This window comes from Anguilla rostrata, chromosome 1, assembly GCF_018555375.3.
Source record: "Anguilla rostrata isolate EN2019 chromosome 1, ASM1855537v3, whole genome shotgun sequence".
In the NCBI taxonomy this organism is placed as follows: Eukaryota; Metazoa; Chordata; class Actinopteri; order Anguilliformes; family Anguillidae; genus Anguilla; species Anguilla rostrata.
The window spans coordinates 17045359-17062089 of record NC_057933.1 but is presented as its reverse complement, the minus strand read 5'-3'; the positions used below and the strand labels follow the sequence as shown (position 1 = coordinate 17062089).

The 16731-nt window shown below is 40.2% G+C and overlaps 3 protein-coding genes across 8 annotated transcripts in view; all 3 read left to right on the top strand.

Moving 5' to 3' along the window:
* cep170ba (centrosomal protein 170Ba) overlaps positions 1-6354 on the top strand; it is a 29250-nt gene extending 22896 nt beyond the window's left edge. For 2 of the 3 annotated variants that reach the window (XM_064326089.1, XM_064326069.1), the window contains 7 exons: positions 402-561; positions 1132-1170; positions 1453-1581; positions 1703-1791; positions 2646-2739; positions 2863-2914; positions 3316-6354. In XM_064326089.1, coding sequence (XP_064182159.1) covers positions 402-561; positions 1132-1170; positions 1453-1581; positions 1703-1791; positions 2646-2739; positions 2863-2914; positions 3316-3560 — 808 coding nt within the window. In that variant the 3' untranslated portion in view covers positions 3561-6354. The remainder of the gene's footprint in view (positions 1-401; positions 562-1131; positions 1171-1452; positions 1582-1702; positions 1792-2645; positions 2740-2862; positions 2915-3315) is intronic. The other variant, XM_064326079.1, reaches the window with a different exon arrangement.
* A 263-nt stretch (positions 6355-6617) lies between these two features.
* On the top strand, positions 6618-11334 carry LOC135250143 (5'-3' exonuclease PLD4). Of its 3 annotated transcripts, none has more exons than XM_064326159.1 (11): positions 6618-6884; positions 7172-7239; positions 7416-7600; positions 7824-8007; positions 8109-8229; positions 8326-8453; positions 8583-8783; positions 9036-9175; positions 9415-9580; positions 10058-10154; positions 10295-11334. In XM_064326159.1, the coding sequence occupies exons 2-11, from the start codon at positions 7189-7191 to the stop codon at positions 10501-10503; spliced, it is 1482 nt and encodes a 493-aa protein (XP_064182229.1). In that variant the 5' UTR covers positions 6618-6884; positions 7172-7188; the 3' UTR covers positions 10504-11334. The 3 variants fall into 3 exon arrangements, with proteins under 3 accessions (XP_064182229.1, XP_064182220.1, XP_064182236.1); XM_064326150.1 differs by lacking the exon at positions 6618-6884 and adding an exon at positions 6898-7036; XM_064326166.1 differs by lacking the exon at positions 6618-6884 and adding an exon at positions 7054-7072.
* A 390-nt stretch (positions 11335-11724) lies between these two features.
* On the top strand, positions 11725-16347 carry srp14 (signal recognition particle 14). Of its 2 annotated transcripts, XM_064326192.1 has the most exons (6): positions 11725-11926; positions 13583-13655; positions 13853-13965; positions 14077-14109; positions 14439-14534; positions 15049-16347. In XM_064326192.1, the coding sequence occupies exons 1-6, from the start codon at positions 11903-11905 to the stop codon at positions 15136-15138; spliced, it is 429 nt and encodes a 142-aa protein (XP_064182262.1). In that variant the 5' UTR covers positions 11725-11902; the 3' UTR covers positions 15139-16347. The 2 variants fall into 2 exon arrangements, with proteins under 2 accessions (XP_064182262.1, XP_064182271.1); XM_064326201.1 differs by lacking the exon at positions 14439-14534 and having other exon boundaries at positions 11738-11926.
* Positions 16348-16731: the final 384 nt, after the last annotated feature.

The window sequence follows — 16731 nt, the reverse complement described above, 5'->3', positions numbered from 1 at the left end:
ACAAAAAAGGTATAAGAACTAGCAACTTGGCTGAATGACAGACCAACTTTGGTATAGTTCACTAATTAGAGAGCAAACCCCATGTAAGATAGTTTCATATTATCTGATTCAGATGCATTGTGAATTACGGAAATCCTGGCCTGTTTCAGCTTATTATAGAACCTTGCAGATGATATTCTTCAGAAACTGGAATGTAGAATTGGGGAGAATTTCTGTTAGCTGGACCAGGTGGTAGACAGAGGATGTGAGAATTTTGGCTCAATGAACATGCAGTGTTACTACAGCAGGTGGCATGGTTGCTGTGTGTGTAATTATATAATAGATACTAGTGGTAATGTGAAGTGTGTGTGTGCGCACTCGCGCTCATATGTGTGTTCCTGTGTGCTGGCTTGTGTTCCCAGGTTGAGTCAGGACCTTGCTAAAGACCTGGCCATTCTTGCCCGGGAGATCCACGATGTGGCGGGGGATGGCGATGCTCCGACCTCCTCTGGTGTTGGCGTTGACACTTCACCCACCTCTGTGCCCAACACACCTGCCTCCCCTATCTCTGCCCGAGAGGAGGTACTGTGCCCGCGATGCACCCCAATCTACCTTATACCCAGCTAAACTGAGCCACCCACAGCAAAACATCATATATTCCATTAAGGACAGAACATGATTGGGTTTCGGAAAAATTGTCCTACTCCAATGACTGCTTTCATTTGTCTGCTGTGAATTTGGAACATGACAGCAGATTTCTGTTGAAATTGAGTAAAATCACAACTTGCAAATAACTGACAACAGTGTAGCCTATCGATGAATATTTCTGTGGTAATTTTTTATGGTGTTCATGTTACATGGCTCAGACTGTGCACCTGTTGCATTCTGTTCATTTTTGGCATTGGTTCAATATTGATTGTTTGATATAACAGAGAAAGAAATGGAGCAGGTATGGAGTGAGAACATAAAAAACAGGTGCAATCAAGCATTAACCTTAATGGCCTATTTTAGTCTGGGTGGTATCGATATATTTTATGTTGAAGTTTATTTCCCCCCATTGGTTTAGCATGCTCTTCATTTTACAGCTTTGAAGAAAGCATTAAGTCAGCCATTTGTCCTGTGTTTGATTTTTCTTTCTCTTCTTGTGAACAGAACATAAAACCATCCTCACCAGTCGTCCGCTCATCTCAGGTGCAGACTCCATTTTTCCTCTCACCCCGTCCTGTGTTATCACCTCCCCCCACCCCTCTCTAGCTCTGATTGGTCATTAGTTTCTCCCTGTGCAAGCAGGCAATGTGCCTAGAACAGGCCGTAAGGGCCCTAAATGTTGTGCATCACTGGTTACACTCAGACTGTTCTATCGCTCTGATATCTCACTACGATCAGTGTGAAAATGTTCATCGGAGCTGCCTTGGTGACTCGTTTACGTGAGCCATCCTGATCCGGCACTGTGCTGTGTCTGTTGCTTTGCAGTTGGTCCAGCACATTCCAGAGGCCAGTCTGAATTACCAGAAAGTTCCGCCGGGCTCAACAGCGGTCAGGGACGCAGAAGAGAGCACGTGTGACCAAGACTCAAAGCGGCGGATGTGGAACCGAGAAGAGGTGACCTTTTCACATTCTGTTTTACTGGAAAAATTTAAAAAAAAGAAAAGGTAACTGAATTTACCACTAGTAGTCGATTTCTCCCATGACTGAACAGTCTCGATGTGGTTGTTCTCCCCAGGTTATCTTTGACAATCTGATGTTGAACCCAGTTTCCCAGCTTTCCCAGGCTATTCGGGAAAACACTGAGCAACTTGCAGACAAAATGAAGTAAGAAAAAAAAAAGAATTCATTTTTAAAAACTTTGCTGGCTTTGTGCATCATGACATCCATAAACCATCAGATGTTGCAAACAGCAGCAGTGATGAGCAGAGGTTTTGCAGCTTGAGCTGTAACCCAAGAATTGCTCAAATGAATCTGCTTCTGCTTTTGTTATTGAAAAATAGACACTGGACCTTGCTGTGCTTTTCGTGTTCCTTATGAAGACCGCTTGCTTCCCTTTTCAGCCCTAAGGGTTGAAAAGTCCTTCTCACCTTAGTTTCACTTAGTCCCCTGTAACATAAGGCTACTTGGTAGTGCTTTTAATGGCTCTAACCAAGCTTACTGCAGCAATGTGGCAACAGAGAGCAGCCTTTCCGGCTTGGCCAGTGAACCACGACTCACAACAAGTGCTACGCAGATGTTTCTGCCTGCTAGTTTATTGCATTACTTAATGTAAATCCCCACGTGAAGGGGATTTGTTTTGATTGCTTGCACTGTAGAACCTCAGAGATGCAGATTGATTAGTCAGCCAAACTGTTATGAACCCAGAACTAGTATATGCAGTTATGCCTTTTGAAACTCCCTAAAATCAACTGTTTTTATATTACAGAATGTGAAAACAAAATCAAACTGTTCCCACAGTTTGAGTTTAATAGGTCACAAAAAAGATGCATTGTTCAGAAAGCCCATGTAGAAAATACATCAATGTGCTAATGAGATGCTGATCACCACTGGTTTCACCATTATTAGCTATTAACATAAAATAAGGACGAAAGTAGACCATTTACAGAAATGCAAAAATAAGGACACAGAACTGTAAATATGTCAGATCACACTTTCATGTCACTTATATATTTCCCCAGGGTACTGTTCCACAACAAGACAGAGCTGTGGGCAGAGATTGAAGCAAAGGTCAACGCTGAGAATGAAGTTCCCATTCTCAAAACTTCAAATAAGGTTGTCAACTCTTTCCCTTTGCTTGACATTAAGGACAGGATTTAAATCCAAGTGTAGGAATGTTTGAATGTCTCTTGTTTTCTTTCTTTTTTGTTACCAAATTATTTGTTGATCAAATTTCAGGAAATCACATCCATTCTGAAAGAACTAAGAAGAGTTCAGAAACAGCTTGAAGGTCAGTGCATAAACTGTTTGTCTTCATCAGACTTTGAGGGGATGAGTAGCGTTTTTTTGACTTGATGATTGTTTGTCACTTTGGATAAAAGTATCTGCCAAATAAACCCAATGTAATGTGATGATTGCAAAAGAAATTATCTGATAAGAATGTTGATTTTCCTCAAATCAGCCATTTTATGTTTTACGGAATATTTGAACAGCTGTTTGAAATAGAAATGTTTCCTGACAACTGTTGATGCATGGATTGATACTGTACATGCTGCCTTATTTTTAGCCAAAATTTACAAATGCTGTTGGTATTATTGAGGGGGGCCCAAGACTGCATGCTGAGGGAGCCCCAGTCCATACTGCAATATTGGACTAAATGAATCACTGTACTGTGTGTGTTTCCTTCATCAGTTATCAACATGATTATTGAACCCACTGGGGCCCTGGAGTTGGCAGGCAGGACCTTCCCTGGCCCCTCAGACGGGGGGAAGCCAAGACCACCCTCCAAGGACAGTAGGCCTTCGTCCCAAATCCACGGGTCCTCCCAGCACGGCGGCTGCCCTACCGCTGGCCCCAGCTCCGGGCGCGGAGGGGGTGCCAGCGAACACGCCAAGAGGCCCGTGGTGGGGCCTGCGGGAGAGGGCTTTGTGGTCTGATCCTTTGCGCATGTCGCCCCCTGGAGGCGGCTGCTGCTGCTGCTATTTCGCAATCAGTGTGGAAAGATGTATTGCTAAAAATTGCACAAAAAAGTTAAACTATACAATACACAAAATATGAAGTTTGCTTGCTGTACTGTCTGTAAGTCTTGTTCGGTTTAATGTAAATATGCTTTATCACTGTGGAGCAATAGGATCTTCACCATTTTTTTTTTTTTTTGCCAGATTGTGCCAAGGTGCATTGTGGGAGGGGAAGTCTCATGCCTGCTTTGTTTTCATATTGGAATTCTGAAAAGAATCAAAACTGGTACTGTGTGTGTGTTCATTCACTTATTAAACTGCTACAAAGTTGATGCTAACAGAAAATAGCTAGGTATATGACAGAACATTCTCCTAAGCCTGCTGAACTGGAAAGGGTTATTGCCCTTTATTTGACGGGGGCTTTGTGTTTGTTTTCTAGGGGTACTGCTTTCCTGTTAAAGAATGTCAAATAAGCTGCCTAATTGTGCATTGCATATTCCTGTTTACACAGTCGCGGAAGAATGGTATTGGTGCCATGCGGAATAATTGTATGCTGGGGAACTGATTTGCTAGACTACCCTCAGTTAGCAGGGGTCGAATGAATTTCGGTGTTTTTGGAGTTCTTGTACTGTATAATGTATTAAGATATCTGCATATGATTGTAGAATACTCTAAGCACAGCGGATTGACATTATACTGTAGATAGAAGTTATGTATGAGTTAGAAGAGAGATATCCAACATTTCATTACATTTGGCTTATTGTAGTTTTGGAGCTCAGGTGGGGAAGAATGCTTTAGGTTTCTGGTGGGCACCAGAAAATGTGTAGAAAGCATACATGTACTTGAAGAAAGTGTGGATTTCATGGCTATTGCTCTAAAATGCATCCTGCATTTCCTTTAAGAAAACACTAGGCCTATATGTTCCTATTTTACTGCTCCATTGAATGGAGATACCCATAATGCAGCTAGTCCAGAGTTACCTGGCTCCTTTGCCAAAGGGGGGTGTCCCAAGTGGTTGTTCTCTTTACTGACTTTAATCCACATCAGCAAGGCTTGGGATAGGACTGTCTTTATACTGCATAAGGTTGTCTCAGTTTGATTTAAACGCCGGAAGCAGGTTCTGCACAGAATTTAGAAGCCAACTTTGAGTCCAGGCTTTTCTGTCATGCTTAAGTTGTGTCATTTTGTAGACGTAGTCCTTATTGCAGCCATTATCTACGAGGCTTGTAAGTTGCCACTTCAGTTCCTGGCAGTCGACAACTAAGTTAAAAAATTTGTGCAGGAGCTTTTGATCATTTCATTGTATGGTTCAAAATATGTTAAGCTTTAAAACAAGGTTGTACATCACATTTTATTAGCTTCTTCCTTACCAATGCACACTGGAGGAGTATCATTTGTGTCGTCACTCACTTGGGGTGGAGTACTTGTTTCTGAGCTCCTCAGTGTAGTTTATAATTGGTAAGGCACATCTTCATTGCACAAAGCCAAAGAGCACCTTGTTGTCGTCCTGACATTTCTATGTACAACCGTACCTACATTTATGAATAATGCCCATAAATACTCTACTGATTTGGAGATGTGAAACCCTGTTGAAACCCCACAGCGTGAATCAGGAAGGAAGCTTCAGTTTCAGCAGTGCTTTTAAAGTCAGGCCCATTTGTATGCTCAGTCCTACTTTGCTAATCTAGAGGCACGACATGACCAGGTCCAAAATTAACAAAAAAAACCTGACTGTATGCAATTACTGCGAGCATTCCTTACCTTATCCTGTGTGATATACTGTATGTACATATAAAGAGCTTATATTTCCTCTTGTCTGCACTAACAGCGTACTGCTGTGTCCCTTCTTTGCGTTGTGTCCTTAAAGCTGTAGCAGTTTGCTTCTCCTTTGGAGAGGTGAACATGATACAAAGAGATGAATTCGATTCATTCTGTCAAAGGAATGCAAGATCTTCCAGAACATTCTGTAACAATACAAATGAACCTCATTGTAGTTTACTGAGGTAAGACTTTTGGATTGTTCATCAAATGTGCATTTCATTCGCACGACACCTCGTCAGACTAGTTGGTGGGTGAATCAATGAAATGGTACATTGAAACGAATTGCATCACCCATGCACTGTAAAAGCCCAGCTGTTATTAGGATAAATATATCCTTTTGGTTTCCATATTGTGACTGACAAATTTGTGTCCCCCCACTCCGTGTTTTAATATTAAGCCTGCTGTGGAGTTCTGAATTTTCTCTGCCACAAACATTCACGAATGTATTGAGTTTCTGTTCTGAATTGCTGGCCTGTCTGGAGCCCCTGTACTCTATCTGTTGTGTCCAAGACTTCCGATTGGCTGTGATACCGATGATGCAACTGCTGCTGCTAATGTCTGGTGTCCGCGCTGGGCAAGTTTGTTTTTTGTTTTTGTTTTTTTTCTCCTGTGCATGCAATTCAAATTTATATTGTACAAAAGAACAGAAGAGAAACAAACACAAAGCATTTCAATTCTGTATACCACAAGGGTCTTGTAAGTTCAATATTGAGTTTTTACTGTTTCGTTACCATTTTCCTGGTCTTCGCTTTAATTGTTTTATCCTTCACAGAAGTTGTAATTTATTTAAGGTTGAGTTCTTCCAGATTTGTTTGTCATTGTTATTGTTGTTGATATTTTTTGATAATTTTGTGTCTTGGAGATGCTTATACATATCATTTTATGCTTAATGTAGGAAACATGATTGTACCATGACCAATATTTGATTTTTAATAAAATTATTTCAATCATAGACTTAGTGTCTGTCATCTTTAACGTCAGTGTTGCTCATTGTTGCTTCTTGTCTATCACCAAGCAGGGTTTGTGAAGTTATTATAGAAACATCAGTATAAGGCATGTTGAAAATGTACCAGAGCAACAGCCTAGTTTTGTCAGGTTTTCATTTGATTTGTATTGTGGCTTTTGACATGAAGGTGGCTCTTGCACTCCTTGTTACTCCAAACTGACGCGTAGCCTTTTACTACACCAACCTTAACCATTAGAAGTACAGTAGTAGCCTACACACTATTTATCTGTACATAAATGTGTTAGCATCTAAAGTTTTTTCTGACTCTCACGTGCTTTTAAAGCACTTGCACGCAGTCGCTTAATACATACCACTTGTATCAGTGTTAAAGAGTCAAAACACATTGTACTAGACTTACAAGTAACCTTTTCATTTGCAAAAGAACCAAATAGCAGAACTCGAGAAACAAAAAAGGAACCAAATACTGGATGCTGATTTAAGACCACCACAAAACATTTAACAGTCGGACTGAGCAGGTAAGTATCCTGAGCTATTACGTTGCCTTTAAGTCTAGGACTACACCTACATCGTTAATTGTGCTCAAATATGTTGCGATGTTCTCGGCTTAAGTTCCGTTTCCTCACCAACAAAGACTTCGTACTTTTTTGTGCCGTGTTGCGGGTTGCTGGTAAGGAAAACTTTTACTCTACACAATGAGACACGTGTGAGCATAAGTGTGCTGTTTTCAAAACCTGTTTCATTACAGTTGGTAGGTTGATTATTGAAGCATTTAAGGTACGTTTCTGTCTGGATTTCTTTTAAGGGGAAAAATAAAAAAGAATGTCCTCACCATATAAGGATTTGCATGACGATTACGTTCCTAATCGATGGGTAAGACTTCTACTTCCAATCGATAATACACGAACTTTACTTGAAGTTTGCCTTGATATAGGCTACCGTTTCTTCCTTCTTCCAGCTACTTTAATATACAAAATCTTTTAGCAATATGTATGTGTTAACATATTTAATATTAACTCACTTTTGGTTATTTTCTGTTGTGTTCTCAGAGCTCCAGTAGGCTTGTAGCTTTAGCCACTATCGTTGGCTGTTTGATTGTATTAGGTTTACTTGCCTATTTCCCTCTAATGGAGGGATGGAGAGGATTTAAAGTAAGCCCAGGATTTGGAGACCATGAAGAAGCCAGGATCGAGGGGAATAAATTGAGTCGTCCTGTGAATGATGAGCAGGCCAGGTAAGAGGGAAAGAGAATTAGACACCAAAATCTCTTATACCTATATTTTAGTTTGCTAGAGGTTTGTCTGAATTCATACGTGACCTAGTCAGAGGAATATCGTACTATATATTGTGTGAATGTATTCTGATGAACAATGATGCCATTGTTTGTCATTTAAAATGCCTACTAACACAAAGCTTCATTAAAATGAGAACAGAATTTGACACTGTGAACTCTGCAGGTTGGTTCTTACTGAGAGCATACCACTTTATTTGAAGTATGAAGCTAATGCCACCTTTGGGACACCCCTGTACGAGGCTTGGAAAGACCTCCTGGTCATGGCTACAGAGAGGGTCGATGTAGCCTCTTTCTACTGGTCCCTTACTGGTGATGACATCACGGTCAACTCTTCTACTGACTTACCTGTGAGCCAAAATGACTTTGACATAACTTTCCCAATAGTTTGTCAACAATAGGCACTTGTATAGTTAACCTTATTTTCTGTGTGGTCTTGTGCTTCTGAAAGGGAAGGGATATACTGAAGCATTTTGAGGACCTGCCACTGAGGAACGTGTCCGTACGCGTGGCCACCAGCATTCCCACTGTGGCACCAAACTCCACAGATCTGCAGATTCTCAAGCATAAAGGTAAAGACCCAAGCTGCATGTCCTATTTACAGAACCAACTGTTAAACCTGTTTGTCTGTAACAAAGCATCCTTTATTTTCTCATTTATGCTAATAGGGGTCCATGTAAAGAAGGTGGATTTTGGGCGTTTAACAAAGGGTATACTTCACACCAAACTATGGATCATAGACATGAAACATATTTACATTGGAAGTGCAAACATGGACTGGAGAGCATTAACACAGGTAATGATTCTGAAAATATTTCACCTCAAAATGTTGGCTTTTAGAAGCTATGAACATGAAAGCCTATAGCAACCAATCTATAACCCATAACATTCTCACATTACTATATTTCATCTTTCAAACTGAAAGGTGAAAGAACTTGGAGTGGTCATATACAACTGCTCCCAAATGGCCGAGGATCTCCATAAGATTTTCAAGTCATACTGGGTGCTTGGCCATCACAATGCCTCCATCCCAGACCCCTGGCCCTCTGATTTTGACACGACCATCAACAAAGAGCACCCCCTGCTGGTGAATATAAGTGGTATCCCCAGCAGGGTCTACATCACTGTGAGTCATCTGTTTCAGTTCTCCTTCTCTCCAGTTTCATGTGGCAGCAGTCTTGTACTAAAATACCAGGTGCAACCATCCTACTTAGAATTACTCACAGGCAGCTTGTGGGAAGTCAATTTTGCAGTTGCAGGGGACAATGCAATTTATCTCTTGTAATTTAGTGAAAGCTGAGAGTATGATCAGTGGTGTGCATATAGTGACTTTGTTCATTTTTGTGTATCTAATCAAGGAATCTCCATTTTCTCTCAGGGCTCTCCTCCCTCTTTCTGCCCTGCCGGTAGAACTAGAGATTTAGATGCCATTCTTTCTGTAATCGAGGGGGCAGAGCATTTCATTGATGTGGCTGTCATGGAGTACTTCCCCACATCTCGTTTTACTCGCCCCAAAAGGTGAGACTGCCTGTAACAGTCAAAGTAATGTCCAGTTTGTATAATCTTCAACTTTTCAGTATTTGTCATATTTCTCTTTTCATAATGCAAGTGCATAAATATATATGTGCAGAAGTATATATGTATGTATCACTGTTGCAATGGCCATTTCACCATTGCAAAATAGTTTAGTTACAACGTCATTTTCATTTATGCAAATTCAATGCATTGTTTTTAGGTGTCTTCCTTTTTTTCTTTAGCTACTGGCCAATCATTGAGAATGCACTGAAGCAGTCAGCTTTTGAGCGACATGTTCCAATCCGCCTCTTGGTCAGCTGTGGAAGAGATACAGACCCAGCCATGTTGCCCTTCTTGCTGTCCCTCAGTGACCTGAACCTGCCCGCTGAGAACATCAGCATTGAAGTGGTGCGCCTAAGATTTATGTCTTCCTTTCACTCTGCCCCCCAATTCCTCAGTTCCATTGCTGTCACTTGAAATGATTGTATATTACTTTTGCCAGATTAATACCTAAAAGACTCATCACTTCAGAATGTTTATTGTTTAAACTTTGTCTTTTGGATCATATGTTAAACTGAGGTACTGATGCACTATCCCAAACAGTTCCCATGGTCACTGGTGTCCTGGCTAAATTTCCTAATTGGCTTTATTCACCTGGCAATTTAATCATCCCCCAGATTAATTGGCTCAATAATTTCCCCCCTCTACACCAAAGCTAGTCTATTGTGAGCGTTCTGGTGCAAAATGGCTACCATGCATCACTCAGTTGGGTACTACAATTTGATGGTAATTGAGGTGTAGTATCCACCCTTCACCAATTGTGGAAAGCCCTATATAAATTAAATCCGTATTATAATGCTATTAAACCTGAGTTATTTTTTCCAGAAACTCTTCATAGTGCCAGTGGGGAACCAATCGGATATCCCCTACTCCAGAGTGAATCACAATAAATATATGGTTACAGATAAAGTGGCATATATTGGTAAGAATGCCATCACATTACTTCATCTTTCCTTTTAGCATGTGATGGTTTACTACTGCTCCCATGCGATGAACTTGTATCTCTTTATGAAACTACACAGTAATAACTCCATGTGCTGAAGTGTTCTAAATGTCTTTCAGGAACGTCCAACTGGTCTGCTGACTACTTCAACACAACAGCAGGGGTGGCGCTTGTGGTCTCCCAGGATGCACCTCACCCAAGCTTGGTGGAGCAGATGCTTCAGATGCAGCTGAGAGGGACGTTTGAACGGGACTGGAACTCTCAATTCGCTGTAGCTCTCTCTGACCTGGGCCATCAGCCTGACTGTGCATTCTCTGAAAGATTGTGACACTCTGAATTGTGACAACAGAGCTCTCTCAACAGGGCTGTAAGAGATCAGAAATCATAGAGAGAAGGTTTTAACTTGAAACAAAGGAATCGGCGCAGAACAGGAGATATAAAATATTTTAAATCCTCCTTAGTATAGTTTGTGTGCACTATGAGTTACATGAGGTTAGATCTGTGGCGAGGACTAGATGAGGGTTAGCTATGTCATGTAAAACCATAAAATTGAAAATGGGTGTTCTTTCTTTTTCAAATGTGTAAAGTTGATACGAATAAGCTACAGTTATGTATAAAGGATCTGCGGATGTGTGATCATAAATAGGCAAACTTGTTCATCAGGAAAGAGTAGTCTACATTTTAAGTAAATCAAATTCTCCGCCCTTCCCATTGAGTAAGTACATGTTGTACTTCCTTATCCTAGTATATACACCCATTTCAGCTATTTGTAACTCACTGGCTGCCACTGATCACGTTCACCTTTGTTTTGTCAAAGAAAATGTATTTAACATAGAATATCACAATGTCACATGAAATGCATTTGAAACTGTTTTTCAGTTGGTTGTTCACAATGTTCTTTACCTCTGTGGCATTCTTCAGTGTTTATTCATATTTTCAAATCTTAATACCTTACTTGCATTACCCAATTGATGTTTGCACACAATGATATTTTTAAAGTCTAAATGTGTTTTGTGATGAGTTGAGATTGTGATTAATTTGGCTCATTAATAATGACTTTTGTTTAATTCCTTTGGTAAATGTTTAATTCCTTTCGTATATATACATATTATGAATAATTTTAAAAAGTATTTTATTAAATATTGCATCATTTTGACAAGTAATTGGTTGATTATTTTTGCATAAAAAGTGCATTATTAAAAATGAACACAACATAAATATAAACACAGCAGTAATCTATCTATGAGTACACCACTGTAGTTTACCGGGACAGGCAACAATATAATTGTTCTTGACAATCTTAATGTGAATCAGAGGCATTTGATTGCGTTACTACAATGTATGAAGCCTGCGTGATACCTGAAACAGCGGATGGTGTTCTGTTTCTGCACAAGTGAACAGGTAGAGATTTCTGTACTTCAAGATGTGTACATTTTTTCCTGGTCCACATTCCACCTCACTAGATGGCGACATACAATTTTTCGTTAGGAAAGTACCATAGACGAACATACCCGAAGAAGAAACGTTCTGGTCAGCTGATGAGGGTGACCAGGGTGTAAAGGTCAGAGTTGAGCTGTTGGCTTCCTGTTGCAGTACGTGTGCTTACTGTGATTGATCAGTGAGCTAGCCACCCAGTTTGGCTTGATTAGTTTGTATTCGTCTAGAAGCTAAGATCTCTGGGATCTGTAAAATAGGAGTTTACTGGATCCAGACGGTCTGGAAAAACTATGGTGCTTCTCGAGAATGACTCGGTAAGATAAGATTGCTAGTTTGATTTTAACGAACTTGTGTTAGCTGCTATTAGACACCCGGTGAACGTCTTTTCCCCTGTAGACGCTAACTAGCTAGCTACTGAGTGAGCAGCGATATCTTTTCTCGCTGACTAAAATGTTCGTACCTAGCCAGCCACTGTCTTAATAATTTGTTTGTTGAAACGACATGAAAATAATTGAATGAATAATTTCATGTTAATCTAGCAAATTAATTAAGTATTGTATGGTAGATAATTTTTATCATCTATTTAGTAAAGATAGTTCGTTTCATTTGTGGCTAGCTAACTAAATAAATATGCAAATGTATACGCAGCCGCTTAATTAATCAAAGAGTGGAAAACAGAACTTTGCTGAAACGGTTCAATGGCTAGGTGTTAGTTAAATTGGCAATCGGTTAACACGTGTGGGAACCTTATGGGAAAGATTTTGGGTCAGGTTGATGAAGGTTCGCAGGAAGTTTCGGGAATGATACAGGGGGGAAAATCCATAATGCTTTGTTCTTTTTTTAAAGTAAGAAAACCAAGGCATTCTTAGTATTCTTGAATATCCTTTATTTATTTTTCATTCATTTAGCTAATCCAGGAATTATTTTTCACATTAAAATGAATCGAACGCTCCCAGTGAGAGCTTTCCAGAGCAATGATATTTTGCCACCTATACATAAATTGCTTTGCTCTTGGAAAAAAAAAACATTGGGCCTCATTCACGAAACATGTCGATCGTAAACTGCGTGTAAGAACGTTTCCAAGAACATTTCGCCATTCATCTTTTTTTTTTCTTACCTGTATTTGTTCTTGGCTGTTTCCTTATGTAAATCACATGAACAGGATTGCGCTTAAAATTGAAAGCATTCATCTGATACACCTGGGATATGCAGATAAAACAAAGGTCTGCACATGTAACATGAATCTCATGTTGTTTTTCTTGTACAAACATTTTAAAGAACAAAAGTTAGAAAAATTTCGTGAATGAGGCCCAGTGTGTTGATTTGACTAAACTGCAGATATTTTAAACTATGCAATGAGTTGCCAAATTGGCATGCTTACAGATATCAGTGGAATTTAAACTGAACATGGTTGTGCAACTTTGTTTATTTATATTATTACTTGATTGTAAGTAATGTAAAAATATAAACTCTGTGATGAGCATATTGTGCATACTCTGTGATGAGTGGCAGCTTGATCAACATAATACAGGGTTCCCTCTCGTCCTGGAAAACCTTGAAAACCTGGAAATGTATCGAGTAGTTTTCCAGTCATGGAAAACACCTGGAAAATGAGAGAATTTACAAAATGATCCCTCCCCCCCCTTGGTCCACCAGCCGACCAGCCGCTTTGGGCTACCATTGTCCATGTTTCATGTCTGTAAGTCTAAGTCATGGAAATTGTCTTTGAAAAGTCCCGGGAAATGATTTCCTAAAATGAGTGGGAACCCTGTAATATAACTTTGTTTATCTGATGTTATGTAGTACACTGAATTGTAGTACAGACAGTGAGAAAGCTTAGTTAGCTAACAAGTGTTGTCAATGTATGCTTCCTCTGGATATTTCATTGGTGTCTTTGTAGCTAGATTGCTGGACAGCTAACTACAGAACTGCTGTTTGATGTTTCTTCCCCCCCCCCCCCCCCCTTTCAGTTTTTGACAGAGCTGACACGCCTGTTTCAAAAATGCAGGACAACTGGAAGTGTTTACATCACATTAAAGAAATGTAAGTTCTGTTTCTGAAAACGCTATTGATTTGGGAGTGTCTGTAGAGTATTATCACGAACAGCACCATTTGAATAGATCATTTTCATGCAAGTTACGGCTCTGTAGTTTGTAGTAAATGGATCCTGCTAGACTTCTAGCTTCAGTTCCATCAACATGCACTTTGCCACAATCTTGATTAACTGAATTTCTCTGCAGATGATGGGAGAACCAAACCAACGCCTAGGAAAGGCAACCCAGAGACTTTCGAACCCGTTGACAACAAATGTCTTATCCGTGCCTCAGATGGAAAGAAGAAAATTAGCACAGTGGTACGCCTGCATGCTTTGTACAGTTTAAAAAAGAAAAACAATTGAAAGCAAATTTTGTGTGCTTCAGCACTTCAGTTTTTAGCTGCATGTCATTTGTCTTCTGTTTTCCAGGTCAGTAGCAAAGAAGTCAATAAATTCCAGATGGTGAGTGTCTTGAGATTTGGTTTTGTAGCTTCTTGAGGTGTATGTGTCATAAGTGTAGAGTTATTTAGAGAAGCTGCACAAGTGAAGTCTGAATTACTTCAAACAGATTTTTGAACAGATGTGGTGCAGTGGGTAGAAGGTATTGGGTTCAAATCCGGCCTGGGCCTTTCTGTGTGGAGTTTGCATGTTCTCCCCGTGTACATGTGGGTTTCTTCCAGGCACTCCGGTTTCCTCCCACAGTCCAAAGACATGCTGGTATGCTAATTGGAGACTCTAAATTGCCCATATGTATGAGTATGTGAGTGAATGGTGTGTGTGCCCTGCAATAGATTGTCGGCCTGTCCAGGGTGTATTCCTGCCTCTCGCACAATGCACGTTGGGATAGGCTCCAGCACCCCCCATCTATACCTGATCAGGATAAGCAGGTATAGATGATGGATGGATGGATGTTTAGAAGGTTTGTCACCCAAATACAGAGCAAAACACAGCAGTACTTTTCAGTCAGAGCTCTTCATGGTACATCTGCTGAAGTCAGATGCACCATTTTCTTGAAGTCCTAGCTGTAAAGTCTGTTGTAGTTTGAAATGGTCACATAATTAAAGTATTTTGTTTGATTAAAAAACAGATTTGGTGAATGTTTGAGTCTCCTCAGATTTGTCGGCTTTGAATAAATGCTCAATATGTACACAGATAATAACTGACATCCCTAGGGTTTCAAATTTAAATCCGGAGTAGAGCACTGCTGTTGTGCCCTTGATCGAGGTAAAACGAAAACTGTTTTCAAGTGTAATACTTTTCAAGGTTTCCAAGTGCGATACTGAATAATAGAAACGTGAGCTAGAGTATGCCAGTCAGCTTGGATAAAGGTGTCACTTAAGCACATGAATGAAATGTTTGTAAACCATTCAAATCTGGCTGCTCTCCCCACCCTTTTCTTAGGCCTACTCCAATCTGCTTAGGGCGCACATGGATGGCTTGAAGAAGAAGGACAAGAAGAGCAAAAGTAAAAAGACCAAAGCGACCCAGTGAGCAGCTGGAAACACCACCCATACACACACCCCCTCCTGCCTCTGCCTTCCACCCAGACCTTCAGCACCCACCTGCTCCACCACCTCCACCCAAACGGCCGCGAGCAGGAACGGAACAACTCGACGGCTTGTTGTAGGCCGCTGCGCCACTGACATTCGTCTTAGCCCTGCAGTGGCACGTGCCACAGAGGGCAGCTCTCTACCTGTAAAACTTTTGAAAGGTTTTGAAGTTTATGCCCCTGGTGCCGGCACCCGTGCTTTGGATTTAAGATGTAGACGAACCCGTGGCCCACTGCTTACAAGCAACTGTGCGCAGAAGGCGTCAGAGGTCATCCGAACGCTGCTTGACTGTCTTAAGTTTTTTTTTAAAACCCACACAAAATTCCTGTTTGCTTTCAACTGCCCCACTGTAGGAAAACTGCCTCTCGTATTAATTTGCCTGATAGTTCAGGTCTTCACATTTTTTCCATTGAAATCTTCTGCCCCATCCTTTGGATCTTGGATGTAGTTTCTGTAGAAAATCTCATACGGTGGTAATTTAAGAGTTCTGAATGGAGTTTGAGTAAGGCCTTCTGTGAATCCACGGTGTGGTGTGAAATAAATACACAATGTGATTGATGCCAATATCTTCTATATTTAACGAGCTCTAACAGGGAGGGGCAAGACTAATTTGGTGACTTTATACAGACCAACAGAAGAGTTGGAATTTATCTTTTTGTTTTTATTTTGAAAATTTAAATTTGAAATTGCCATATTTTCAAATCTAAGAGCTGTGTCCTTGTAAGTTTATTTGGAAATGGAAGTAACTTGTTTGGGTCTGTATGGAAATACTAATGCGCTGTTGGGTTACAGTAATAACTTGGGATTCATTTTGTTTTGAGATTGAAAATCAGTGGATGCATTTGCTGCATATGTTTTTGTCCTGAAAATAAATCATACAGAGCATGAATTTAACTCTGCCCCTAGTTGAAAACATTTTCATCCATTTTCCCCTTGCTGTCATTGAAAGTAGTTTGATGGAGCTCTCCAGTGTACTGTCTAAGGGATGAAGCTGGCAAACGAAGCAGCTTTCATGAGGGTTATTTTTCCATTGTGGAGGGAGTGAAGTCATTTTTGTGAAAGGTAGATCAGTGTACCCTTTGAGGGAAAATCCTTTTTTTTTTTTTTGAGAATCTGCACCTGAAAATAAAACTACATCATAAAAAGTTAATTACTGAACTGAAAATGTTACCTTGATTTTTGCCCTAGTTAAGTCTCTGTAAATATATTTTTATTTGCTTGACATAATTTCAATTGCACATACTTGCTTGTTTTGAATCATTAAGTTACTTTCACCTGTCCTCTTAGACATAAAACACATTTGTTACGTAGAATATAGTATGATTTGGATTTTATTCAAAGTACTGTAAGTCTTGGTACCCATGCAGAGAATGTGGTGTGTACAGTCAGTGCAGTAGAGAATTGATTGCGTAGTCTTAATTCAGTGCTCTCTGTACACACATACATGCACTTCAGATGAACAGGTCTTGGTATGAAAACATTGTGTATCATTGGTTTGTGAGCATTTTGTTGAATAGATGGGGACTTACGGGGA